Source organism: Aethalodelphis obliquidens, unplaced genomic scaffold (genome assembly GCF_003676395.1).
Source record: "Aethalodelphis obliquidens isolate GAN/ISIS:26980383/991018 unplaced genomic scaffold, ASM367639v1 scaffold45, whole genome shotgun sequence".
In the NCBI taxonomy this organism is placed as follows: domain Eukaryota; kingdom Metazoa; phylum Chordata; class Mammalia; order Artiodactyla; family Delphinidae; genus Aethalodelphis; species Aethalodelphis obliquidens.
Genome location: NW_020837989.1, coordinates 4,151,892 through 4,178,324, shown reverse-complemented (window position 1 = coordinate 4,178,324; position 26,433 = coordinate 4,151,892). Strand labels below are relative to the sequence as shown.

Here is a 26,433-nt window from a genome sequence, read left to right as displayed (position 1 = left end):
GCCTTAAACCTTTTCCAGTAGTTTTCAGGAACACCTGGCCCTCTGACTGATCCTCTTTTCCAACTTTGTGTTGATGAAGTTGATGTTGCAGGCCTTTGGGCATGCTCTCATTCTGGTAGCATGCAGGCGGTGCTGTTGGGGTGTGGAGGCTGGGTCCCTGCAGAAGTGACTGCTGTCACAGCTCGTGTGTAGCTGAGGGAGGTGATCTTCTCGTGGCTGCCCCTGCTGGTCCTAGTCAGGGAACTAGGTGGTATTAGCCTTCTCTGGGCCAAACCAGAATTAGCAAGAAAATCAGTGTGGAGTAAGTAGTTCTCTGGGCCTAAGGGCTTCATCCTCTTGGGACTGAGAGGGCTTTTCTCGTTCTCCACTGCTCAGCACTGGGAATGGGGGATGCTGTGGATTGGGTTACAGAGCCCCAGCCCTCCTGTGGCATATGGGGTGTCTCGAGGGGCAGTGGCTCCGGTATGGGGTAGAAGCCAAGAATGCAGTGGCCTTACAGTTAGGAGTCAGGAAAGGACTCTCTCTGCTCGTTAAGGGTACACGCGTCTGATCAAGGCATAGAACGTTCCTTCTGAGACCAGCTGGACAAATTTCTCTGCTCAGGGACTGGGGGCAGCTCCTGACCCCTGGCATGGCTGGCCAACAATGGAGGCAAAGTGACGGGCGAGCAGTGGGTGAGCAGAGCCCCAGGATGTGTATCTTTTCCCATGGATCTCTGGGGGAGGAAGGGTTCAGAAACTCTTGGTCTTCAGAGCCAAGTTGGAAAAATAAGGGTAGGTGTAGGAAGGGTCAGACCTATTAGAGCCACTGCCTTAAAAAAAATTTTTTTTTTTTTTTTCTTTTTAAAAAGCCCCTGGACTTCTCTGGCAGTCCAGTGGTTAAGACTCCGCACTTCCACTATAGGCGGTGTGGGTTTGATCCCTGGCTGGTGAACTAAGATCCTACAGCTATGCAGTGCAGCCAAAAAAATAAAAAAATAAAAATCCCGGTCTGCCCTTGTTGAAACTACTGGAGAACCCCAAACAAAATTAAGTCACTGTAAACATACTACTTAACTCCTGGTAATACTCGGTTATATCTCCTTCTAGAGTTTCTACTGTGTGTATGTGTACGTATACGTTTTTTATTTACTTTACAAAATTAGGGTTATAACTTTTCTCATTTATTGTGTTTATCTTTTCATATCAGTAGAGATCGTTATCTTTTTATGACCATTCTAAAAGTTGTTGAACTTTTATTTAGCCAGTTCCCTGCTATTGGACATGTATTGTTTTCAGTTTTTTTGAAATTATGAATAGCCCTTTCAGCATCTTTGCACATAACCCTAAACACTTGTCTAATTTGTATCATTAGGATAAATCCCTAAAGGTGGAACCATTGAGTCAAATGGGGGTCTCACTTTTTCTTTAGAAACTTGGAAGGCAGGCACATCTTCTCTGAATGGCTCACTCTTCTGTTGACCACAGGTCACTGAGGACAGGGCTGGCCCTGACATGTGGGGCTTAGAAGAGGTCCTTGGATTGCCCACTTAGGGTTTGTATCTTGCCTTCCTAAGTCTGCTCACACACAGACTTCTAGAATGTTAGAGCCAGAGAGGGTCTTTCAGATCCCTTTATGGAATCTGGGTCGATTCGGGAGCCCTGAATTACAGAGCAAACCCTGGCATGGACTCAGTTCCCTTTTTCACAAGAGGGTATAGAGCGGTGAGGGTCCTCCGAGTTGAGTTCTCGGGGTTTCGGCTGCTTGCTGCTTCCATGATCGCACTTGCCATGATTTCTTCAGAAAGAGGTGTTTGAGCATGTGTCCTTCCCGTCCCCACCGCGTCTTCCTCCTTTGGGAGCCTGCAGGTTGTTTGGTGGAGTGGGGTAGTGATGAGACTGAGGAGGTGGTTGTGGGCCCCTCCCATGGGCTCTGCGTAACTCTCCCTCCCTTCTTGTTCCCACAGAACATGCTGCTCCGGCCAGGGTGGTGAGGGCAGCAGTTCCTAAACAGCGCAAAGGTAGCAAGGTAAGAAGTAGGAGTTGGCAACCCAAGCAGGGACTTCCTGGAGGTGGGAGCCTCTTTTCTGTTGTAGTGAGTGCTTCTGGACTGCGAGGTACTTCTGGGTTCTCTCTGAAGAGGAGGGGCACTTTTTCTGGGTCTCTACATTGTGGATGGTCCTCGTGGACAGACTGATTTTGGCCTCTGATCTCTCAGTGGAGCTGTATTTTGGATGAGGGCCTGAATGGTCGAGGCAGGGTTACCCCTCATAGAATGTGCCTTGCAGGTTGGTGACTTTGGAGATGCAATCAACTGGCCAACACCTGGAGAGATAGCCCACAAGAGTGTGCAGGTGAGTCTGTGGGAGGGATGGGCAGGTTTGAATTCTGTCTACATGTTCACATTTGGCCTCAAGCTTTCAGAGCCTCAGCTGTTACCTTTCTGTTTTTTTAAGAGGAGTGGTTGGTACCATATGGGCAACATTGAAATAGCTAAGAATCATTCTTTGCGCCCTTGCTGTGTGTCAGGGACTGCCAAGTGCTGTTTTTTCATCATTTCATCTAACCCTCAGTGACTTCTAGATAGGTCCTTCAGTAATTCCCATTTTACAGATGAGGCCACTGAGGCTGGGGACGGTTAATTACTAGCCCTTAATGGCCAAGTGGGGATTAGAAGTCAGGTGTGTTGTATTGTTTCAAAGCCTGTGATCTCCATCACTACACTTGGATTGCCTGTAGGTGATCATTAGGCCAGGTACCCGCCTCCACACCACAGGTCATGGGGAAGCTTATGTAGCTTTCCTGAGCCCTAGCAGAAGATGGACTCCTGGTCCATCCTCTCCTTCCCAGCACTTTCGTTCTGGGCTGACAGCTAGGTCCCTCACTGGCTCTGGCCACACTGGCCTTTAGTTCACAGCAGGGTTGGTGTGGACAGACCAGGGGCCAGCATCTCCTCCGTCCCACAGGTGACCTGAACTATGTGATCCTGTTGTAGGGAGTAAAACAATTGCCCGTTGCAGGCCGCAGCCCCGGCCCTGGGGATTGTCTCTGTCATTTAGACTTAAGGAAGCTGGAGAGACAGGTTGTCCTCTACCTCCTGCCTGTTTGACAACTCTTGCCAGCGAAAGCATCTCAGGTGTGAAAGTAGGACCTTAGAATACATGCAGCCCAACCTGCCGTCACATGCTCCAGCTCCTCAACCCCGTTCTTCCAGTGACAGGGAGCTCCCTTCTTTCCCATCCCAAGAGGCTCTCAGACTCACATCACCTCCCTGTTCCTCTACTTCCCGCTGCAGCCACAGTCCCACAAGTCTCAGCCTGCCCGCAAGCTGCCACCCAAAAAAGACATGAAGGAACAGGAGAAAGGAGAGGGGAGTGATAGTAAGGAGAGCCCGAAAACCAAATCAGATGAATCGGGGGAGGAGAAGAACGGGGATGAGGACTACCAGCGAGGCGGGCAGAAGAAGAAAGGTGAGTGGCTTGGATCAGGACTCGGGAGAAGGTGGTAGGGCAGAACCAAGAAATGTCGGAACGCCAGGGCTGCTGGAGCAACCTCAGGAGCCCCCGCAAGATGTCCTTGGGAGGCTGATGGGTGTAGGCCACTGGGTCAGCAAGCTTCACTCCAACTATCTGTCCATCAGTTCCTTTTCTTTAACAAGCATTTGGTAAGCCCTGTCCTCAGCACTGGGGCTCTAGCAGTGCAGAAGATGGGGGCGGGGTCTCTGCCTCAGAGTGTTCTTTGTGTGTCTTGATGTATTGCTGTCCCGTGTTAGATTTCATTTAAAAGGCAGGAGTTCCCATTGCTCTGGCTGAACTGGCTAGAGTACAGGTTTGGCTGCTCTCATACATATCCAGAGGAACAGGGGGTCTGACCAGGATGGAAGGTTATTTCTCTCACCTGAGAGCTGGGTGGAAGTAGGCCAGGTGCAGCTCTTTGATTCCTTTGTCTTGCTGTGTGTTGGCTCTTCTCATTCCAGATGACTCACTCCACCTAGCAGGATGGGGAAAGGGGGGAGTAGCTCCCTGCCTTTTAGGGACTCACCCTGGAATTGACTGCTTCCACTCAGTTCCCCTGGGTAGAATTTCGGCACGTGTCTAAGGGAGCCTGAAGGTGCAGTCTTGATTCTGGGCTGCCATGTGTCTGGTTCCAGAGGGGGTTCTCTTGACGGTGGAGAAGTTGATATTAGGAGTCAACCGAGAGTGTCCATCACAGTGAAGTCCACCACCTTCTTATTTTAGAGATGAAAATGAGGTCCAGTGAGGGAAAGGAATCTGCCCAAGGTCACCAGATGGTGATTCAGGCCTGAGACCCCAGACGGGGACAGAAGTGTTGGGGGTAGGGATGGCCAGGAGGGACCTCTCCTTCAAGCCTTTCTTGTACCCATGCTGTCCTCCAGGGAACAAACACAAGTGGGTTCCGTTGCAAATAGACATGAAGCCTGAAGTGCCCAGAGAGAAACTGGTCTCTCGCCCTACTCGCCCGCCAGAGCCACGACACACACCTGCCAACCGCGGGGAGATCAAAGGTATGCACCTCCCACTACGGAGGGCCTGGGCATGGGGCTCCTCCTCAGGCCTGACCCGGCGCCCCCTCTCCCCATAGGGTCTGAGCCTGCCACCTACGTGCCCGTGCCCGTGGCCCCCCCCACCCCAGCCTGGCAACCAGAGACCAAATCGGAGCCTGCCTGGCACGACCAGGATGAGACATCGAGTGTGAAGAGTGATGGGGCTGGTGGGGCGCGGGCTTCCTTCCGTGGCCGTGGACGGGGGCGTGGTCGCGGCCGGGGACGCGGCCGGGGTGGCACTCGAAGTACGTGAGGCCCCTTTGGGCTCTGGGATGTCCGAGGGAGTGCGGTGGGGGGCGGGCAGGGATATCCTCTCCCTCATGACACCCGTTTCCCCCTTAGCCCATTTTGACTACCAGTTCGGCTACCGAAAGTTTGACGGTGCAGAGGGGCCGCGCACCCCCAAGTACATGAACAACATCACCTACTACTTTGACAATGTCAGCAGCACTGAGCTTTACAGCGTGGACCAGGAGCTGCTTAAAGACTACATCAAACGCCAGATGTAAGTGGACAGGCGCCTTCCTCCTGGAGACATGGGTAGGATTGGGGGCTGCCCGAGGATGGTAGCCTGGTAGAGTAGGGCTGTGCAGGCCCTTCTGGTGCTAGCAGCAGTTGCTGCCTCTGGCTGGACCTGAAAAAGGTAACTTGAGAGAACTGTACTACCATTATAAAAATTAATTAGTTAATTTTTTTAAAAGGAGAGAAAATGTCTAGATTCTGCTCCACTTTATCCCTTTATTTGTAATGGCAGCATTGAGAACGCTAGCATTATTGGTGAGGCTCAGTGCTCCGTGCCTTATAGGCATTCTCTTATTTAGTCCTGTGGTTGTCTATTTAATTTTTATGAGCTGGGTTTTATCCCCTTTTTATTGATGAGCATACAGGCCCAGTCACTTGCCTAACTGGTAAGTGACAAGGCACAGATTTGAGTCTATTTCTGTCTAATTTGCAAAACCTTAACTCCTAACCTCTCTAATATGTTGTTTCTCAGTCCAGTGGGGGAACCATACAAGGAAGTAGATCATTGCAGAAGAGTGTGATAAGTGGCTCAGGAACAGAAGAGAAAGTGACCAACAGTATTGGGACTGGGTTTTAAAGGAGGATGAGGAGCTTGTCAGGCATACAAAGAGGCTGAAGGGCAGAGAGAAGTTTGACCCAAGGTTAGGGAGCCATGAAAGGATAACATCATCTCTTTTCAGCCTTTAGGACCTTAAGTACAGTAGGGACAGGGTTGGTCAGAGGCTATGTGAGCTTCCTGGAGTGTACAGAACAAGGAAGGCATATTCACAAATGATGAAGCAATCATACTTCTTCTCCCCTCCACCTAGTGAATACTACTTCAGCGTGGACAATTTAGAGCGAGACTTCTTCCTGCGACGGAAAATGGATGCTGACGGTTTCCTTCCCATCACACTTATTGCGTCCTTCCACCGAGTACAGGCCCTTACCACTGACATTTCACTCATTTTTGCGGTATGTCTCTCTCCCTGGGGCTGGGGTGCAGAGGAAAGAAAGGTCCTTACTTAAGGAGCTGGAATTTGGGCCAAGGCAGAAAACCCTGGAAGAGTCCTCATCTCATTACTTACGCTAAGATTCCAAGGCTTGGCCAGCCTCTCTCTCCCTCCCCGTCCCCTCCCCCTCCCCCTCCCCCTTCTCTCTCTCTCTCTCTCTCTCTCCCCCCCCTCCCCCCACCCATCCCTTTATTATGGAAAATTTACAAAAGTAGACACAATGGTATAATGAGCCCATTACCCAGCCTCAGCATCTGTCAGCTCACGGCGAGTCTTGTTCCATCTGTCTCCTCATGTTCCCTTTCCCAGATTACTTTGAAGGAACTCTCCGGTAATCTGACATTTCATCCATGTTTCAGTATCTGTGTCTGAAAGATAAAGGCCTGTTAAAAAAAAATAATCAGTATATGATTATTGCATGTAAAAATATTAACAGTTTTTTAATATCACCAAATATCTCATCAGTTGCAAATTCACCCCACTTGTCAAAAATGTTTTCGTAGTTTATGAGAATCAGGATCCAGATAAGACCAATATTATTGTCATATTAAGTCTCCTCCTCTCCCTCTCTTTTTCCTTGCAGTTTATTTTTTGCATATGCTAGATTGTATATCTTGTAGAATTTTCCATAGGACAGAGTGGTATCATTTCACATGTTCTTCTGTACTCCAGATTTTTTTGTAAATTGGTTCTTGAGAAGCCTGATGAGATTCAGGTTTTGGTTGATTGTTTGTTTTTTTCCCTCCTCGTCAAGAATACTTTATAGATAGTGATATATTCTCTCAGATGTCACTTAATGCTTCACTTGGTGCTCTTTTTTGCCATAAAAACTGCAAATCACTGCCTGTTACTTCATTAGGGACTACAAAATGTTTATATTCTGTCAATCTGTCTTTATTTGTTAGCTGGAATACCTCTTTAAGGAGGTACTTTGCATTATCAACTATTTGGTTACCAAGAAGTATATACTTCGTACAGGAAGGGCAGATAAGTGCTTGATCTTTTCCTTTGTTAACCAGTTTTCAGAATTATGAGCTGATCCCTAATAACCTTCAAAGGTGAACAGTGCGTTTTGAGTTTGTTTTTTTTGTGTTAGTATCATTTAATATCATTACAAACTTGTAGGTTCAAACATTTTGTTTATTTCAAAATTATTGTAGTTATTATGCTGAATCAAATTGTTGTGTCTTTGGCCAGTGGGACCCTGGTTCATCTTGTACATTTCCTGTCCCAGATCTGAACTTGGCCGTTTTTTTTAAGGAACTCTGGGTCCTCTATTTTGGGGAAGTGGTGTTTTTGGTATTTAGATAACACAGTTTGAGTTGTAGCGGTGTTTATTGCTACTTGATTGGTCGATGTTTCTAGAGCTTTTTGTTTGTTTGTTTTAATAAAATACATCATGAGATTGTACTGATAATTTCTATTAAAATTTCTATAGGGTCTATACACATAACCCCAAGTATCTTTAATCTGTAACTACTACTTTCTCCCATGCCAAAAATCCTAATTCCTAACAACATCAACATAACTATTCATTTGTTTTACTCTACAGTTTATACACATTATACTTATAGTACCTCTCCTACTCCTAAAAAGTTTTTTTTCCTATTTATACAGTCAGTGACTATTTTCAACTTGAAATAATTTTTTTGTGGTTGTTTCTTTAACTTAATATATATTAGTTTCATTAGCTTCGCTTTGCTTTCACGTTTTGGGGATTGCTTTCTTACGTCTTCATGTTTGTTTTACATTTATAGAAAACATTTATGTGGTTCCAAAGTCAGATGGTATGTTCATAGAAGCCCGACTTAAAATTTTCTTATTTACACCTTTTTCCCTTTCTTTTACTATAAGCAACCTTTCTTGAATCTTTCTATTAAAAAAATGAAGTAAATGCCTCTGTGGGTATTATATACTTCCCCTTTCTTAGATGAACGGTAACATATAGCACATGTATTTCTTCACGCTTTTTTTGCTTTCTCTTAATATATCTGGGAGCTGACCGTGTAGTAGTAGTAGAAGAAAGGTACTCTCATTCTTATTTACAGGTGCATATATATATAATCTTTTCATGTTTTAGCCCGTGTCTTTGGTGTAGATTTCTAGAAGTGGGATGGTTGAACTGAAAGGCAAATGCATATGTAATTTTGCTAGCTGTTACCTGATTCCCTTTCTAGTGGGTGTGCCTTTTGCATTCTCACCAGCAGTATATGAGAGTGCCTCTTCCTCAGCCTCACCAACACAGTATGTTGTCACGTGTTAAAATGTTTTCCTCTTCCATTTTAAAGATTTTTATTTTTTTTAATTTTTAATAAATTCATTTATTTTATTTTATTTATTTTTGACTGCATTGGGTCTTTGTTGCTGTGCGCGCGGGCTTTCTCTAGTCGCGGTGAGCGGGGGCTACTCTTAGTTGCGGTGCGCGGGCTTCTCGTTGCGGTGGCTTCTCTTGTTGCGGAGCACAGGCTGTAGGCGCACAGGCTTCAGTAGTGGCTCGCGGGCTCTAGAGCGCAGGCTCAGTCGTTGTGGCGCACGGGCTTAGCTGCTCTGTGGTATGTGGGATCTACCCGGACCAGGGCTGGAACCTGTGTTCCCTGCTCTGGCAGGCAGATTCTTAACCACTGCACCACCAGGGAAGCCCCTAAAAGAGTTTTAAAAGGAAACTCTTCTCCCCGCTCCATTTTTCACCCTTTTTCCCAGAGATAAACACCTGTAGCACTTTACCTGTGAATCCTAGAAAAATTTGTGTGCATTTGTATGTTTTTACTTAAAAATTCAAACACCAAAAAATTCAAACACCAATGGGATCTTTTTGGGTTTTTTTAAGTCTTTATTTAATTTGTTACAATACTGCTTCTGCTTTATGTTTTGGTTTTTTGTCCTCAAGGCATTTGGGATCTTAGCTCCCCCACCAGGGATCAAACCCTCACCCCCTGCATTGGAAGTCAAAGTCTTTTTTTCGTTTTAATTAATTAATTTGGTGGCGCTGGGTCTTAGTTGCGACAGGCAGGCTCCTTAGTTGAGGCAGATGGGCTCCTTGGTTGTGGCATGTGAACTCTTTAAGTTGCAACATGCATGTGGGATCTAGTTCCCCGACGAGGGATTGAACCTGGGCACCCTGCTTTGGGAGTGTGGAGTCTTACCCACTGCGCCACCAGGGAAGTCCCTGGAAGGTGAAGTCTTAACCACTGGACTGCCAGGGAAGTCCCCCAATGGGATCTTAAACTCACTGACCTACACCTGCTTTTTTGTGACTCTTACCACCTCAGCACATTTGAAGCTGATTTTAAAGCCTGAATAGTGTTCCATTGAATGGATGTGCCATAATTGGTTTAAATTGCTTATGTGGTGGCAAGCATAGGTAGTTTCCAGTTTTTTCCTTTTACAGACAGTGTTGCTGTGAATGGCCTTGTATCCAGATCTTATGTTGTCACCTGTTTGTGCAAGTATTTCTCTGGGGCTGATTCCTGGAAGTAGAATGGCAGGGTCAAAGGGCAGGTGTGTTTTTCATGTTGGTACCCTCCTACAAGTTTGAACATCTCACCCGTCCGCTGGTCATGGAAGATGGTACCAGTTTTCTTATACTCCTGCCAGCACTGGACTTACCCCTGAGCTCATGGGGCTCAGTCATCTACCAGCTTCCAAGATCTCAGTCCGTCCATGTCTTTCCTCTGCATCTTCTCCCTCTTTCTCCCCTGCAGGCCCTAAAGGACAGCAAGGTGGTGGAGATCGTTGATGAAAAAGTCCGCCGAAGGGAGGAGCCAGAGAAATGGCCTCTTCCTGGTCCCCCAATAGTGGATTATTCCCAGACTGATTTCTCCCAGCTTCTCAACTGCCCAGAGTTTGTGCCCCGCCAGCACTATCAGAAGGAGACAGGTAGGTACCCTGCTGGCATGTGGATGCCTCCCTGTTGCCCTTGTCCTCTGGCCATCAGGAGGAGGGCTGGAGGGATGAGGATCTCCCCTTTCCACCCTTTAGAGTCGGCGCCTGGCTCTCCCCGTGCTGTCACACCAGTGCCAACTAAAACAGAGGAGGTCAGCAACCTAAAGACCCTGCCCAAGGGCCTGTCTGCCAGCCTCCCTGACCTGGATTCTGAGAACTGGATTGAAGTGAAGAAAAGACCTCGGCCCTCCCCAGCACGACCCAAGGTGAGTGAGGCCTGCCACGCACCTGAGTTCTAGGGTCCTGGCCTGGAGTGTGGGGAGGGGTGTTGCAAAGGCACAGAGCTCTGGGCTTGTAGAGGCTGGCAGGCAAGCTGGGTGGCTCAGGGTTGTAATGCGAGCTGGAGGTCACCAGTGACCGCAGGAAGGCTGATATGGCCTGTTTCCATTTCCAGTGGGGATCACCCCTCAGGACAACCTTAGCTCCGTGAGATCCTGAATGGCATTTTTCACAGGAGGAGATGATGCAGCCTCTGGCAGCAGTGTCTCATTAAGTATTAAGTGTTTCTTAACACATGCCTGTTCTTTTTGGTTTTGGCCACTCCATGTGGCATGCGGGATCTTAGTTCCCCGACCAGGGATCGAACACATGCTCCCTGCAGTGGCAAAGCGGAGTCTTAACCACTGGGCTGCCAGGGAAGTCCCTTGGCTGTTCTTTTGACCCCATCTAAATCCCTGGGGCTGCATTTTTAGTGCCTTCCCCCTGAATTTGTCCTCACTGTCCCATATATAAGCCCCTCAGACCTTCTGAAGAGGGAAGGGATGGGGAGCAGACACACAGTCTGGACAGAGTCTAGACTAGAACACAGGTCTCCTGTCATTGCTGGCTGCTGACCTTGGGAAGCTTCGTTAATATCTCAAGGCTTCATTTTCTCCGTTTTCGGATGGAAGTAAGGAGGGATTAGACTGCTTTAGAAATAGTAAAGCAATATATAAATAGCTCACATTTAGTCCCCTGTTAGAGAAGTGTTTCAATCTCAAACTAAAATTACTGCCCCTTTTTCAGGAGCAGACTTTTGCTCCATTCACCTGCCCATTGCCATCCCTTCTTTGGAGACCTTCTTGGTCTGGGGCTTGTGAGGAGGCCTCAGAGGTGACCTTGGACTTTGGGTTTATGGAATTCTGTGCTCCCTTTTCCATTGTGACCACCCCCCTCAACTCCTTCTTCCTCCCTTCCTGTTTATACCCCGACTTCCTAGCCTGTTCTGGCTGCGGTCTTCCAGAAAGTGTCAGAGGTTAGGCTGGAGTCATGAGGAGAGGGTAGGGTAGTAAGTGCACAAGGACCTGACAGAGTTCAGTTCAGTGCTGCAGACTGCAAAGGCTTTGGAAAGGTGGACCCGTGCTTAGCCCCCATTCCAGAATTCGAGCCCCCACTCCCACCTGACCTATCGTGAACCTTCCAAAAGAGAATAGGGTTAGAGTTTATACAGAAAGCGCTTTGCACAGCAGGGAATTGACGTTTAGATATATACTATGGGGTAGACAGATGCTTTACTTCCAAAATTTCAGATAAATTCAGCCTATCAGCACTCTGGAATACTTTGTTTTGGCTGAAAACAGTCTTGTTTTCTCTTGCCTTTGGGACATGCTGTGTTTTTGTTTGTTTTCTTTTTGCCTCTCACTGTCTCTGTCCCTGCCTTCATCTGGCTTACTTATGCGCGTCCTTTCATAGTCACTTCTTCTGGGAAGCCTTCCCCGACTGTCCCCACTCCCACCCCCAGCTGGTTAAGTGCTACTCCCTATGTGCTCCACGAGGCCTATTTATAGTCCTCACCATAACACACTGCAGTTGGTTGGTTGGTTGACTTCTTCTCCCACTAAACTGAGAGCTCCATAAATTCAAGGACCTGGTCTTGTTCTTTTTCTGCTTTTAGCGTCTTCATACAGGGCCTGGTACCAGTGGGTACTTGCCCATTTATCAAGTAGTTGAACATGTGCTGTTGCTAGATCCCAGTCTAAGTACTGGATAGGATGGAAGGCAAGGCAGCTGTGGTTCGTGCCTGATGAAGCTTCCAGTTTATTGGGAGGTGTTGGGGATGGACAAATGGATGAATCAGCCTGTTGAACTTGTACCCACTCTCAGGCCAGGTGCTGTGGAGGTAAATGAGAGTGCAGTTCCTACGTGCAGGGAAGTTGTTATCTCAGTGTTTATCAGTGACTGTGATGTGAGCTGTGAGCGGAGAAGCCTGGACTCGTACGGGACATCCTTTTTCCATGAGGCTGACTCCGAGGCTGACAGCTGTGACTTGCTGGCATTATCAGGGCCGCAGTTGTAACAGTCCCATGTTGAGGGGTCAGGGCTTCTCCCAGGGCACAGCGACAGGGCCTGGTATAAGGTGATTCCCTGGTGATTCCCTTTCTCCTTGGTCTGCCCCCATGTTAGAAGTCAGAGGAGCCCCGGTTCCTCCACCCGACTACTCTGCCTCAGCAGCAGCCCTCTCAGCAGCTGATGTCCAAGGATCAAGACGAGCAAGAGGAACTGGATTTCCTGTTTGACGAGGAAATGGAGCAGATGGATGGGCGGAAGAACACCTTTACCGCCTGGTCTGATGAGGACTCTGACTATGAGATTGATGACCGGGATGTCAACAAGATCCTCATTGTCACCCAGACGCCACCTTACATGCGCCGGCACCCGGGGGGGGACCGCACAGGCAACCACACCTCGCGTGCCAAGATGAGCGCTGAGCTGGCCAAGGTCATTAACGATGGTCTCTTCTACTACGAGCAGGACCTGTGGACTGAGAAGTTTGAACCCGAGTATTCCCAGATCAAGGTGAGTCTTGGGCCTAGCAGTGGTGGTGGGGCCTGGGGTGCCTGTAACGTGTGGAAGGGGAAGGCTGACGAGCCGTGTGACCTTGGGCACAGAGCCTCAGCATCCTCCTCTAACAAAAGGGGGTGATGCTCGACATGAACGGTGGACTGTGCCAGTGTAAGAGCTGGTCACTCTGCTTCTTGAGCGTCCGTGTTTAATGTCTTAAGTTGGCTAGCCACTTTGGTGAGGAATAGGATAAGACTTGGATCGTCATTTCTGTTAGGCATATATAAAAGTTTAAAAGCCTTTTGAGGAACTTGCTTTGAGGGTGAAATGTGGAGGAAAGATAGGTCTTTTAAAAAATCACTGCTACCTGGGAACAGTCAAAACTGGTATAGTAGGTGTTTACAGAGTGGGTATGTGTGGGGGTCGGTTGGCCTTTGGTGAGCCTCTGTTGTGAGTAGTAGTGTGTTTGGTGGAGATGAGAGAATTGCCCGAAGAGAATCGGGGTGGGGGAGTCTACAGCACGTTCCTGGGGAACCGGAGTCCTGACCTCAGTGCTGCTGCAGAGAGGGCTGGGCAAGTACTCCCCCATTCTGGGTTAGCACACCCATGCCTGGGTACCTGGCGTTGAGGCATAGTGACAGGGCAGCTGAGAGCCTGGGGACCAGAATTCCATGTATGTGGTCGCAGGAGCTGCCCTCTTCAGCTTCTTGCATGTCTTGATTCCTAAACAGGCTAGGGCAGTCTTCTTACCAGCATCCCTCCCCCGCTGCCCCACCCCAATCTCGTATCCTCTGCAGCAAGAAGTCGAGAACTTCAAGAAAGTCAACATGATCAGTCGGGAGCAGTTTGATACACTAACCCCTGAGCCCCCTGTGGATCCCAACCAAGAGGTCCCTCCTGGACCACCTCGCTTCCAGCAAGGTGAGAGGTGACACCTGCCACCCTGGCCTGGGTGGGAGGGTCTGGAGCCGTCCGACGGGGCCTTACAGGGACAGGCATTCACAGGCCTACCTCTGCTTACTGTCCCCACTCTGCCTCTGCAGTTCCCACTGACGCCCTGGCCAACAAGCTGTTTGGTGCCCCCGAGCCCTCCACCATTGCCCGCTCTCTACCAACCACTGTCCCAGAGTCGCCAAACTATCGCAACGCCAGGACCCCTCGCACTCCCCGGACACCGCAGCTCAAAGACTCAAGCCAGACGTCACGGTTTTATCCAGTGGTGAAGGAAGGTCGGACGCTAGATGCTAAGGTGAGGCGTTCCTGCTGAGCTGCTAAGAGTCTTGGGCTCACTTCACTGCATTCCAGGGCTCTGCTTCTCTCTCTTGCCTTGAGCCAAGAAAGTGGCACGTCCCCCACCTGCTCCGTATTCTTAGGCTGGTGGGCCCACCAGGATTGAGTGACACATCTGCAAGATGGACTGGGCGTGGGAGTGGTGGCCGCATGTAGCCATGGTAAGGCCTAAGGAGGACTGACCAGGTGTGGGTCCTTGAGCAGATCATGTCACCAGCAAGCCTCGATCTCCTCATCTGTGAAGTAGGCGTGTCAGCTCCTAGCTTACAGCTGTGGACATCATGTGACAATAGACATGAAAATGCTTTATAAATTGTGAGATAACTCACACCTAGGAGGGAATCTTAGTCCTACAAATGCTTGATGCTCCTCAGTGTTGGATGAGTACAATTAGTAACGAGTCCCGGACTGACCTTTGCAGATGCCTCGGAAAAGGAAGACCAGACACAGCTCGAACCCACCCTTGGAGAGTCACGTGGGCTGGGTGATGGATTCCCGCGAGCACAGGCCCCGGACTGCTTCCATAAGGTATGGGACAGTGGGGAAGGGAGATCAGGCTGACTGCAGGGCGGGCAGCAGAGCCGTGACATTGATGGGACCAAGAAGAGAGAAAGTCTTTGGTCTGCAAATTAAAGAAAATTTAAGGAAGGTGCCCTCATCCAAATCCAAAAAACGGGAGCAGAGTCTAGAGAGCTTAATCCAGACCCCAGGAGGAGGGAGGCTGCCTTCTGAAGTGTGGCGGCTCAGTTGATTTCCAAAGTGGGTGTCTGCTGCCTCCCTCACGACAGCTAGGGAGTTGAATAAAGATACAGATTCCTGGACCCCACCCTAGATCTCCTGACTGAGCTTCAGGGAGTAGGGCCCAGATTCCTTTTTATTTTTTCTCAGGAAAACTACCCCAGTGTTCTCAGTTCCAAAGCAAGATTTGGGAGCCACTGACCTGTGCAGTCTACTCCCTGCAAAGATAGGCATGGTTTTAAGAAAAATACGTTTGGGTTAACCCATTACAGCTCATTAAGGAAAGTCAAATGTTAACACGGGATAAGTAAATGGCTAAAAGCTCAGGTTTGGGCACTGTACAGATCTGGGAAGTTAAATATTAGCTCTGTGACCCAGGGCAAGACTCCCAGTCTCTGTGAGCCCCAGTGACCTCTTTGTTAAAAGAGCATCCAAAGGTCGGTACAAAGAGTGAGACCCATGGATATATATGATAAGTTACGGGCCTAGCACAGTACCTGGGCCTCTTTGTTTGTTGCACTGTGAGAGGCTGGATCTTGGCTGCTGGAAGAGACCAGAGAGGCCCCTCCTATTTGATGGCTGGCAGGTCTGAGGAACCTGGTGACACTGTCTGTTTCATGGTCTCTATAGCTCCAGCCCCTCAGAAGGCACGCCTGCGGTTGGCAGCTATGGCTGTACCCCTCAATCGCTGCCCAAGTTCCAGCATCCTTCCCACGAGCTGCTCAAGGAAAACGGCTTCACACAACACGTCTACCACAAGTATCGTAGGCGCTGCCTTAACGGTAAGAAGCACAGAGCGAGAGGGCTGAGCTTCCTGGACCACTACTTAGATCCAGTGTAAGGGCTGGTGGAGCAGGTGACTATTTTCTCTAACCTCAGAGCAAGAAGTGATAGGACATAATGGCCAGGTAGTTTTGGAATACAGGAGGCAAAAAGAATCTGGTGCTTAGAACATTCCTGTTCCTTGATCTTTCTCTACTGATATAAAAAATACCAAGAATTTTCCTGGGTCTGGCAAGACCACCAGTGTCACAAAAGGGTGTGCATGAGACAGCATATATTCTCTAGAACAGTGACGGCCTGTGGACCAAATCCAGCCAGCAGCCTATCTTTGTACAGCCCTGGAGCTAACAGTTTTTTACATTTTTGAGTGTTTGTGGGATGGGGAGGGAGAGAATTTATGACAGAGACCATATGTGACCTGCAAAGCCTAAAATACTTACTCTCCAGCCTCTCACAGAAAAAGAGATGGCTGACCCCTGCTCTAGATGAGACTGCAAGGAGAGCCTCTCTAGACGCTCTCATCTGTTACCTTTCATCACAGAGGAGATAGCTTTTAACTGTAGGTTTCTGTCAGGTTGTTTCTAAAGATGCTCAGAGTCGATCTGAATGCTCACTTGGAGTTATTAAGTCACTCAATCCCCTTTTATTCAGCAAAACAAGGCTGCTAAATGCTTGGTTCATCTACCTTACTTCCCTCTTCGTGTGTGTGTGTGTGTGTGTGTGTGTGTGTGTGTAATTTATGGAGATACAATTTACATACCATACAGTTCATCCATTTAAAGTGTACAGTGCAGCCAGTGGCTTTTAGTATATTTAGGAGTTGTGCGTCCATCACTAGAATCCGTTTTAGAACATTTTCATTACCTTAGAAGTAAACCCTGTGCCCCTTACTAGTCACTCCCCCCCCCCCCACCTCCCCACCTCCTCCCAGGCCTGTGCAACCACCACTCTGCTCTCTGTCTTTATGGATTTGCCTGTTCTAGACTTTTCATATACATGGAATCATACAATATGTAGTCCTTTGTGACTGGCTTCTTTCCTTTAGCATAATAATTTCAAGATTCATTATATGTTGTGCCATGTATCAGAACTTCATTCCTTTTTATTATCAAACAACGTTCCACTGTGGATGTACCACATTTTGTCTATCCATTCATCAATCAATGGACATTTTGGGTTTCTGCTTTTTGTCTATCATGAGTAATGCTGCTTTGAACATTCCTGTACATGTTTTTGTGTGGACATAGGTTTTCATTTATCTTGAGTGGAAGAGGTGGGATTCCTGGGTCATATCATAGTGTAACTCTGTGTAACCTTTTGAAGAACTGCAAGACTGATTTCCAGAGTGGCAGCACTATTTTATATTCTTAACAGCAGTGTATGAGGGTTCTGATTTCTCCACATCCTCCCAAAACTTGTTATAGTCTATCTTTTTGAGTATAGCCATCCTAGTGGGTATGCAGTGATATCTTTTTATGGTTTTGATTTGATTTGATACGGTTTTGATAGCTAATAATGTTGAGCATTTTTTCATGTGCTATTGGCTATTTGTGAGAAATGTCTTCTTTGGAGAAATGTCTGTTCAGATCCTTTGTCTACTTTTTATCTGGATTGTTTGTCTTTATTATTAAGTTGTAATGATTCTTTATATATTCTAAGTACAAGCTCCTTATCAGATAACATAATTAGCGAATAGTTTTTCCCATTCTGTGGGTTGTCTTTTCACCTTGTTGATCATGTCCTTTTAAGAACAAAGGTTCTTAATTTTTTAGTGATATTAGATTTTTCTGTTTTTTCCTTTTGTTTCTTGGGTGTTTTACATATATTTTTTAATGGTACCATTTTTACTCGTTAACATTGTAGGACTGCTGAAATAATCGGTACTGATGATATAGTGAAGAATATAATTTGTTGGAGTACACAAATTATTTGTTCATGCTTTTCCTTGTTATATAACTACACTGAGAGCAGTAACCTTTGAGGTGGAGAGCTAGACCAGGATGACCTGGTTCTGAAGCTGATGCCACCTACTTCTGGGGGTGCTCAGGCCCAGTGCCCAGCAGCAGAGCCTGACGCAGGGTAGTTAGTCCTCAATAAACACTTCCCCAAACACTTAAGGGGGCAGGTGATGAGGAAGGGAGTTGGGAGGAGAAAAGACCGATGTCTTTGAGCCCCAGGATCATTTGTCCCCTGAAGCACAGGCAGCCTGGCTGTAAAACACATCTTTCCTCCTTCCTCCTCAATCAGAGCGGAAACGCTTGGGCATTGGCCAGTCTCAGGAGATGAACACTCTCTTCCGCTTCTGGTCCTTCTTCCTCCGAGATCACTTCAACAAAAAGATGTATGAGGAGTTCAAGCAGCTGGCTCTGGAGGATGCCAAAGAAGGCTACAGGTGAGTGGGATTGGGGTGAAGGCTCTGGCTGGGGCTTGGGGGCGTGGTGAGGGTTCTCCGTTGGGTCTACTTCCAGAACTGTAATTGGAAATCTATTGTATATATATTTCATGTACTTTGTAAAAAATTATTACTTTGAATGAGTAATATATTCAAAATTCAAAGAAGTCGGAAGGTTATGTAGCGAGTGAGGAGTCTCCTTATCCCAGTTTTACAGCCGTCTAGTTCCTTTCCCCACAGGCAGCCAGTATTGTTAGACTCTTGTGAGTCCTTTCTGAGAATACTTTGCTTATGTAAGCAAGAACAGACCTAGGGAGTCTCCCCACACACCTCTTTTGTTTACACAAGAGATGGCCTCCATTAGATATTATTTTGCACCTCACTTTTTCACTTAAGGCTATATTTTAGAGGTCATTCTGTATCCATTTATAAATGACTTTCTTGTTCTTTTTTTATAGCTTGTATGGTCTTACACTGTATAGATGTACCATAATTTATTTAACTAGTCTCCTATTAATAGATACTTCGGTTGCTTTCAACATTTTGCTATTCAAAAAAAAACCCAAAAACCTTTGAAGGGACACTTTTTCTCCCAAGTAAAATGTTTTCTCTGTAAGCAATTTGAAAAGGACAGAAATGTTTAAAGAAGCTGGGGGAAAATGTCCTTCAGTACAGAGACAGCCAGTGTTAATGTTCTGCCATATTATGTATATTTAGGTCATGCAAGGAATGCCTTTTTATGTTTTATTTATCATTTAGGTCATGCAAGGAATGCCTTTTTATGTCTTATTTATCATTTATAAGCATGAGCACTTTTCCATGTTGTTAAAATACTTAACCTTTTTGCCTTCTTACAGAAGTTGTTACATGAGACAAGATCATTTGAAAATCCCAATTCCCAAAGATAACCAGTGTCAATAATATTTAATATATGTAGTCTGTGCCCTTCCAGACTTTATGTGTGCATATATAGATATACATTTTACATATTTCTTTACAACAGTGGGTTTATTCTACATATAGCAGTTTGAAATGTGTTTTTTCTACTTTATAATATATTGTAAACATCTCTCAGTAGTATATTTACATTATAATTTTTTTTTTTTTTTCCCCCCCGGTACGCGGGCCTCTCACTGTTGTGGCCTCTCCCGTTGCGGAGCACAGGCTCCGGACGGGCAGGCTCAGCGGCCATGGCTCACGGGCCCAGCTGCTCCGCGGCATGTGGGATCTTCCCGGACCGGGGCACGAACCCATGTCCCCTGCATCGGCAGGCAGACTCTCAACCACTGCGCCACCAGGGAAGCCCCATTATAATTTTTAATAGATTATATTATTCTTTTGTACTAAGTTACCATGATTTTTCTTAATTGCTTCTCTAAGACATTTAAATTTTTCAAAATAATGCTGCTATGAACAATTTTGTACATCTATACAATCTTAGTCTACATTTTTGGTCATTTCCCTGGTGTATGTTCCTAGAATTGAAATTTCTGAGGTAAATGAAGAAACCTACTAATTGGCATGGTCAAATGGCTTTGCAGAGAGTTCATGCCAGTGCTTGACAAACTTTGCATAAGGGACAGACAACAAATATCTTGGGCTTTGTGGGACATAAAGTCTCTGTTTCAAATACTCTGCTCTTGTAGCAGAAAGCACCCAGTGATATTTCATAGGCAAATGGGTGTGGGCAGGATGCTGTCGTTCATTCGGCCTCAGTTTGCTGACCCTTGGCAAACATTTAATGCTGGACTCATTTAGACTAGCATTAAATGTTAGCCTTCTCAAAGTATGCTTACCATTTTCTCAATAATCCATGTGTTTAAACTGTTTCATAGTTCATCTATCATCCAGGTGCATTTCCTGTCTTACAGATAAAGAAACTGTCCCAATTTCACTGGCTTGTGTTCTTCTACAGATATGGTTTGGAGTGCCTTTTTCGATACTACAGTTATGGCCTGGAAAAGAAGTTCCGGCTGGACATATTTAAGGACTTTCAGGAGGAAACCGTGAAGGACTATGAAGCTGGTAAGAGTCAAAGAGTTGGGGCTCTGCGAGCCCTGGTCATCTCAGTCTTCTCGGCCCCTAGCTCTGCCTGGGCTTGTCTGTATCATGTCATACCTCCCTCTCCTGAGCCTCTCAATTCTCAACTTCGCAGAACCAAGTCTCTCTCTACCTCTTTCTCCTCTTTCCCTGCAGGTCAGCTGTATGGGCTGGAGAAGTTCTGGGCCTTCTTGAAATATTCCAAAGCCAAAAATTTGGACATTGACCCCAAACTTCAAGAATACCTCGGCAAATTCCGACGTCTTGAAGACTTCCGAGTGGATGTGAGTGGATGTCTCTCCTCTTTCCCACCCTGATTGTCCTAGAAAGAAAACTGGACCAGACATCAGGATACCTGGATTTTGATCCCAGCTGTGCCACTAGCTCAGGGACCCTTCCCGCCCGCATTTGGGCCTCAGTTTCTTTGTTAAACAGAGGGTGTGAGAAGTTGGGTAGTGAAGGCTAATTGGAGGGTGTATGGTTGCTCCTTCCTCCCTTTCCCATGGTGGATGTGGCTAAACCATCATAATGCTCTTTCCCTATTATCTCTAACCCTCCTTGCTGCTGTGCCCTAGTTAGAGGTGATCAGGATGAGTACCCAAGGTAAATGTCTTTCTGGGGGAGGTCAGTTCTAACCCCAGAAGTTTATAAAATATGTCCTATTCTTCCCTGCTCCGCCCACTTCATCTTCTTGGAGCAGTGACTCGACAGTGACATCCAGTGGTGGGTCAAAGTTATTACTGCTGGTTCCTCTTCCGTGCTAGGTGCTTCAGGGACTCCGGAGATAAGTAAAACTTTTTCCTTCAGAGAGATTATAATGTAGTAGGGATATGCCAGTCATCTTATTCCCTTGAAACCTTTTAGCAAAAGGGCAAATAGAAGTAAATAATAGTCCTCACATTTATTTAAAAATTGACACTGATAGCGCTAGGCACTTACACTGACCTCATTTAACCTTTATAATATGAAGCAAGCAGGGTTACCGTTATCATCACTATAGCAGTGGATGAACTGGAGCCCATGGCCAGCCAGTGAGATAGTGGCAGCGCTGCTCAGGTGTCCTGACAAAAAGATGAGTCCGTTGTCTTCCATCCTTAAGGTCTTCCTCCTTTCTGGGCCTGGAGCGGGGAGTACATGGGCAGAGAATAGGAAGACCTATTGGGAGTAGAGCAAGAAGGGCTCCACTCTTGGCTCCCAGAAAGGGAAGGAAGTGTCCTCGGGGTTATTACAGGATCTTTGGCAGTGGTGAGGCTAGACTGGATCCCGGTCTGACTCTCAAGATCAGTGTCCTTTTTAGGGCCTTGAGGGGCGTGAGGCGGTCCCCAGGAGCATCTGGGCCTTCTGAGCGGAGGCATTGCAGCATATTGCATGCCACGTTCCATGTACCATCTCCTGAGCAGTGACCTCTTCTCAGAAGGGGAGCAGAAACTTGTATGGATAAAGGCCTGGGCTTCAGAGGTCGATGGGCCTGGTCCAGATTTTGTCTTTACCAGTTAAAAGCTCTGGGACCCTTGGCAAATTATTTTTCTATGCTTCGCTGTCCTCATCTGTGAAATCAGATGGTCATGTCTACATCAAAGGGTGGTGTAGACCACCGGAGTGAATGTGCATAAACCAGCACAAGGCTTGGCCTCTTGGCATAGAGATGTGCTTAATGAAACGGGTGACTAGCTTTTAGGGTCATAAACCTACTCATCATGTGCACTGGGAGGTAGGAAGTTAGGGGCTCTCTAGACAGCTCTGGCAAGGAAGGGGGTGTGGGTAGTAGTGCTCCCTCGTCACCTCTGACTCCCTCCTCTGTTGCAGCCCCCCATGGGTGAGGAGGGCAACCACAAGCGACACCCAGTGGCAGCAGGAGGTGGCAGCGGCGAGGGCAGGAGGCGGTGCCCCTCCCAGTCTTCCGGCAGGCCCTCCGCCGTGGTCGGCCAGCCCCCCGCACCAGCTCCCGGCCAGCCCCTCCGAGAAGACGCTAAATGGACAAGCCAGCCCTCGGACGCACAGGCTTTGGGGAAGTGAAAACCCTTTAGCCCTGGGCTTTGGGGGGGAGGGGTGGGGGGCAGGCGAGAGTCGGGGGCCAGTCCCAGGAGAGGGGACGGAGGAGGGACAGGCCTGGAGTCGTTAGGGTGGGCCTTTGTGCTGAGTAGCAGCGTGTACGCCACTTGGGCCATCAGAGGCGCCCCCGGGCAGGAGCCTGCACACACCCCTTCCCTCTTCTCTCTCCATGGCTCTTCTTCACATCCTAGCTTCTTCTGGGGGGGAGGGTAAGGGGGGAAATTTTTTTTATATATATATATATATATACATATATATATATCAAGTTTTAAATTATTGATAGTTTGTCTGGATTACCAAAATCACTCTGCAGCCCTGCCCGCGGCTGGTAGGCCGCAACCCTGGTCCCCATCCACAGCTGCGTCCTGCTCCCCCGCCAGCCAACTATGCAGCCCACAGAAAGGCCCTGTGGGCCCCATTGCCCAGCACTGTTTCACAGAAGGCTCTGGCAGCGTCCCTGGGCCCCACGAGCACCAGCCCCTTGATCATCTGGGGCTTGCCATCACCTTGTTCTCTCCCTGCTGTCCCTACCACGCCCTCCTGCCATCTTCCGGGAGAAGGAAACCAAAGGATCTAGCAGTGGGGGTGGGGAAGGTTTCGGCCTCTCTCCACTCCCCTCCCCCCATGCCCCTTACTCCCCAGCCCAGAGAGACGCTGCTCGTACCAGAAGAGACTATTGAAAGATGATTTATTTTATTTTTCTCTGACCTTTCCATCCTTGGGAAAATGGAAAAGAAAAAAAAAAAAAAAAGACAAAATCGACCATAAAAGACCAAAAAAAACCATCAGAAAACCCCCACCTAATCCACAGAAAGTGATGTCTTTCCCCTACCCTTGGAATTTTCTTGTTTTGTTCTTGGAAATAGTATTTTTTTAAAAGTTGCCTTATTGTGGAGTGGGAATCTGAAATACCCAAATGCCTGTTTTCCTCGGTGGAGTCAACTCGAAGAGCTCCCACCTTCTCTGGATGTGCCTGGGCTGGATTGACTAGAATCTGTCTCTGGATTGAGTTGCATGTACAGTGCCTCCTGCCTGTAGGCAAGAGAGTGGGGGCGGCTCAGATCAGAGCCGTGCCCAGAATATCTCCGCTGTTGCATCATTTGAAGCTGACGTCCCGTGTCTGTACACTGCTGCCACTGTCGTGTCCTTGCTCTGCTTGCTGTTGCCTCACGCCAGGGCCCATCCTGCCGTGACACCCTTCATCCTACCCTTGGAACGCCAAGGCCAAGTTTGCTTCAGACTGTTGGAGGACAGCGTTGGCCTGGATCTGGGACACACTCGTCCTCGGCTTGACTGTCTCCCCCACCTCAGAGGGGAAAGGTGAACACTTGGCAGCTGAGGCTTGGAAACCTTTCTTGCGTTCCCTTGATAGATCTCTGAGACCTCGAGGAGGCTTTGTCTCTTAAAAGGTGGAGAGAGATGCCGTTCTCCTCCCTTGGGCTGGGTGGGTATCCCCATCTTGCGCCCCGCCCCCTCTGCAAGCCATCTCTGCCCACCCTCCAGTTGACCCCGCCTGGGAACGAGAGATTGAGGAGGCTTTGAGGGGGGGGGGGTCCTGCTAGTTGGAGAAGCCCTGTGGCAGGAAGGTATATGTGGACATAGAGTATACCTGACTTCTCCAGCCACTGACTGCTTGACTTGGGCTGTGAATGACAGTGGAATGGCTGGAGTCTCCTGGCATCCAGAGCTAGGGAGGGTGACCCAAAACTGACCCTCACAAACGGGGCTGGGTGCGGGTATGCCAACACGCTCACCACAGGGTGGTGGTGGTCATGTGCTCACGCCTCTTGGCCCTTGTCAACTGCTTCCTCTGTCGGGCCCTAAAGCTGGGAGTCGGAGACAGTATCTCAGGCTGGCTAGGGCTTGCCCTGTGTCTTGGGCACCTCATTGCTTTGGCCTGTGCCCTCCCCCATCTCTGGCCTCCCAGCAGTTAGTATGGGGAAGCCCATCTTAGTTCCTGTGAGCCGGTTGTCTCGAAAGCCAAGGATGAGTGTCTGGTCTCTGCTCTGACAGTGGGGTTTGAGGCCTCTCCCTGCCCAATCTGGTGCCTGCCCCACAATGTGCCAGACACTGGACGCCCTCCTCCTTCCCTTCATTGCCTCTTTCTTTCCTTTGGGTTGCTCGGCCCTGTACTGTATCCAGCACCACAGAAACCTCAGTGTTTGTCCTCTGCTGGGTTTGGGGGCACAAGGAAGCCTTGGGAGTATGGGGAAAGGCTGTTCTTATCTAGAGTTTACTCCCAGGCCAGGGGGCTGCCATCCTCTCCCTGATCCTCCCCACAGACACCCCACAAAGAGGAAGCCCCTTTTGGGTGGGGAGGTGAGGACGTCATCTCAACACAGGCTGGGGTTGGGGGGGCTTTTTTCTTCCTTTTTTTCTTTCCTTTTTTTTTTTTTTTTTGTAACATGTTCGGAGTTAATGTTGCAAAGAGTAGTTTACATCTTCACTTTCTGAAGACACTTGAATTTAGGACCGATGTATCTGTGACAAGCACCATCCTCCATGGGGATCCAAGATCGGAGACACAAAGCAACAGCCTGCCCAAATCCTTCTGTTCATCCTGTTCCCTTCCAAGATTGGTCCATGCCAACACAGCCTTTGGGCATCAAACATCAGAAGGTCTGTGTACCTCGGCCCTGCTAAGGGGCAGGTTTCTCTTGTGCTCTCCCGAATCTGGGAGTAAAGGCACTACCGGGAGAGAGGGGCTGCCCGACCCTGCCCCAGCCTGGACCCCTTGGGCTCAGATCCAGGTGCAGAGCCCCCCGTGTCAAAGTTGTTATGTTTTTGTTTTGTTCTATTGTAGCTCTTTTTTTCCCTTTCCTGATGATTGGTTTTTGAAAAGAAAGTTGCTCAGAAAGCCCTGGCAGTGGGGAGGAGGGGCAAGAAGGACAACTAGCTTATAGGGAGGGTGGTGGTTTTTTGCCAGAAGCCTGGGTAGAGCGGTCTGAATCGCCTGGTGCCTCCTGAGCGGGGGCCCCAGGTCTCTCCTGTGTGCGCAGGGCCCGGGATGTGCCCCAGCCCCACCCTCTCCTTCAGCCGTGTTGATAGCAGAGGCAGAGAAGATAAGAGCATACAGCCCATTTCTGACTGGAGAGGAAAACTTGTCACCGGCTTTGCGGAGAAGGTTCCACCTTATGCTCATAGTACGTTATCTTTACCATGTGCTAGGATATCACACTTACAAGGACAAAAAAATGTAAAATACTTGAATGAGCTTGTATTATAACATTAATATTATTGAGAGTATCTGCTTTCCAGGCTGAAGTGATTCATTCATTATTCTAGTCCTGCTTTAGTCGTTTGTAATTTGTGGTAATTATGCTTTTCTTTTTAATACAAAAAAATGTATAAAAATAAAAACTTGAAAAGGCAAAAGCCTGGCTGGTCTCCCATGAGGGGTGCAGCTGTTGGGGGTGTGGGGTGGAGCCTGGTTCTCCTTCCGACCGCAGATGCAGAGGAGCCTGCGCTCGAGATGTGCACAGGAAACCTCTGCGGGGCTCTGCCACTGTGCTGTCGGGGAGTCTGCCCAGGGCAGGGGCTCCGACACAGCTTCTACGGCTGCTAGTGCTTCCAGGTGCTTCCTCGGAGATACGGATAGCTTCTGCCAGCCTCGAATTCATGTCCGCCTCGTGTCTCAAGTGAGATGGGGCAGCTGTAGGCAGTGCCACAGACCAGAGCGACACCATTCCAGCAGCTGGAATTCCAGGACTTCAGGCACTGGCTGTGGCTTGGCATGGTGTCAGGGCACAGCCAGGAAGATACAAGTTGCTGTGACTCCTCACTGGACAGACTTCCCTGCGGGGTATAAAGGAGGGACCAACACTCTGGCCCTGTGGAATCCAGGTCGGCCACGGAGCCCTGAGGATTGACGCCGGGGAAGGAAGGATGAGCGCTCCCACCGGGACCGGCCCCTGAGCCGCTGGTGCCTCTCCCTGGCCCGTGAGGCCAGGCACCAGCCGTGATAACAGTCTGAATGCCGGCCTGGCCTTGGGGTGTCATTACAAAACTGAACATGAGCCTTGTTTACTCATTCCCTGACAGCTGTTTGTCTCCTGGGCCTGGCACTTGAGCGTCCCATCTGAAATGGTTTTCCAGACAATTCCACCTTGTGTCAGGTGAACAGGAACTTTTAAGAGCACCGATGGCCCGCAGGGGCCAAAGGTGAGGCTAGGAGACAGTGGGCAGGGCTTCTGCGGGCCGCTCTGGGAAGAGGAAGACATTCATTCCTTCCACGGCTTGCTGGGAATACTCTGAAAGAAGCCACAGAGTGTTTCCTTGTGCTGCTGTGGCGCACAGACACCGTGTGGTCGTGATGCCGGAACGACTCGCGTAGGGAGACAGAAACCCAAGTATCCACTGCAGAGGAGACCGGTTTGTTTT

At 48.4% G+C, this 26,433-nt stretch overlaps 1 protein-coding gene across 1 annotated transcript in view; it reads left to right on the top strand.

Annotated features, from left to right (window-relative positions):
* The window catches only part of LARP1 (La ribonucleoprotein 1, translational regulator), a 57,521-nt gene extending 32,093 nt beyond the window's left edge, over nt 1-25,428 (top strand). The window contains exons 2-19 of the mRNA XM_027081452.1: nt 1,946-2,007; nt 2,267-2,332; nt 3,274-3,448; nt 4,375-4,503; nt 4,581-4,787; nt 4,885-5,047; nt 5,874-6,018; nt 9,758-9,932; nt 10,035-10,204; nt 12,381-12,773; nt 13,556-13,679; nt 13,802-14,007; nt 14,470-14,576; nt 15,417-15,568; nt 17,817-17,961; nt 19,877-19,986; nt 20,158-20,285; nt 21,808-25,428. Of these exons, the coding sequence (XP_026937253.1) occupies nt 1,946-2,007; nt 2,267-2,332; nt 3,274-3,448; nt 4,375-4,503; nt 4,581-4,787; nt 4,885-5,047; nt 5,874-6,018; nt 9,758-9,932; nt 10,035-10,204; nt 12,381-12,773; nt 13,556-13,679; nt 13,802-14,007; nt 14,470-14,576; nt 15,417-15,568; nt 17,817-17,961; nt 19,877-19,986; nt 20,158-20,285; nt 21,808-22,017 (2,867 nt within the window). The 3' untranslated portion in view covers nt 22,018-25,428. The remainder of the gene's footprint in view (nt 1-1,945; nt 2,008-2,266; nt 2,333-3,273; nt 3,449-4,374; nt 4,504-4,580; nt 4,788-4,884; nt 5,048-5,873; nt 6,019-9,757; nt 9,933-10,034; nt 10,205-12,380; nt 12,774-13,555; nt 13,680-13,801; nt 14,008-14,469; nt 14,577-15,416; nt 15,569-17,816; nt 17,962-19,876; nt 19,987-20,157; nt 20,286-21,807) is intronic.
* The last annotated feature ends 1,005 nt before the right edge of the window (nt 25,429-26,433 follow it).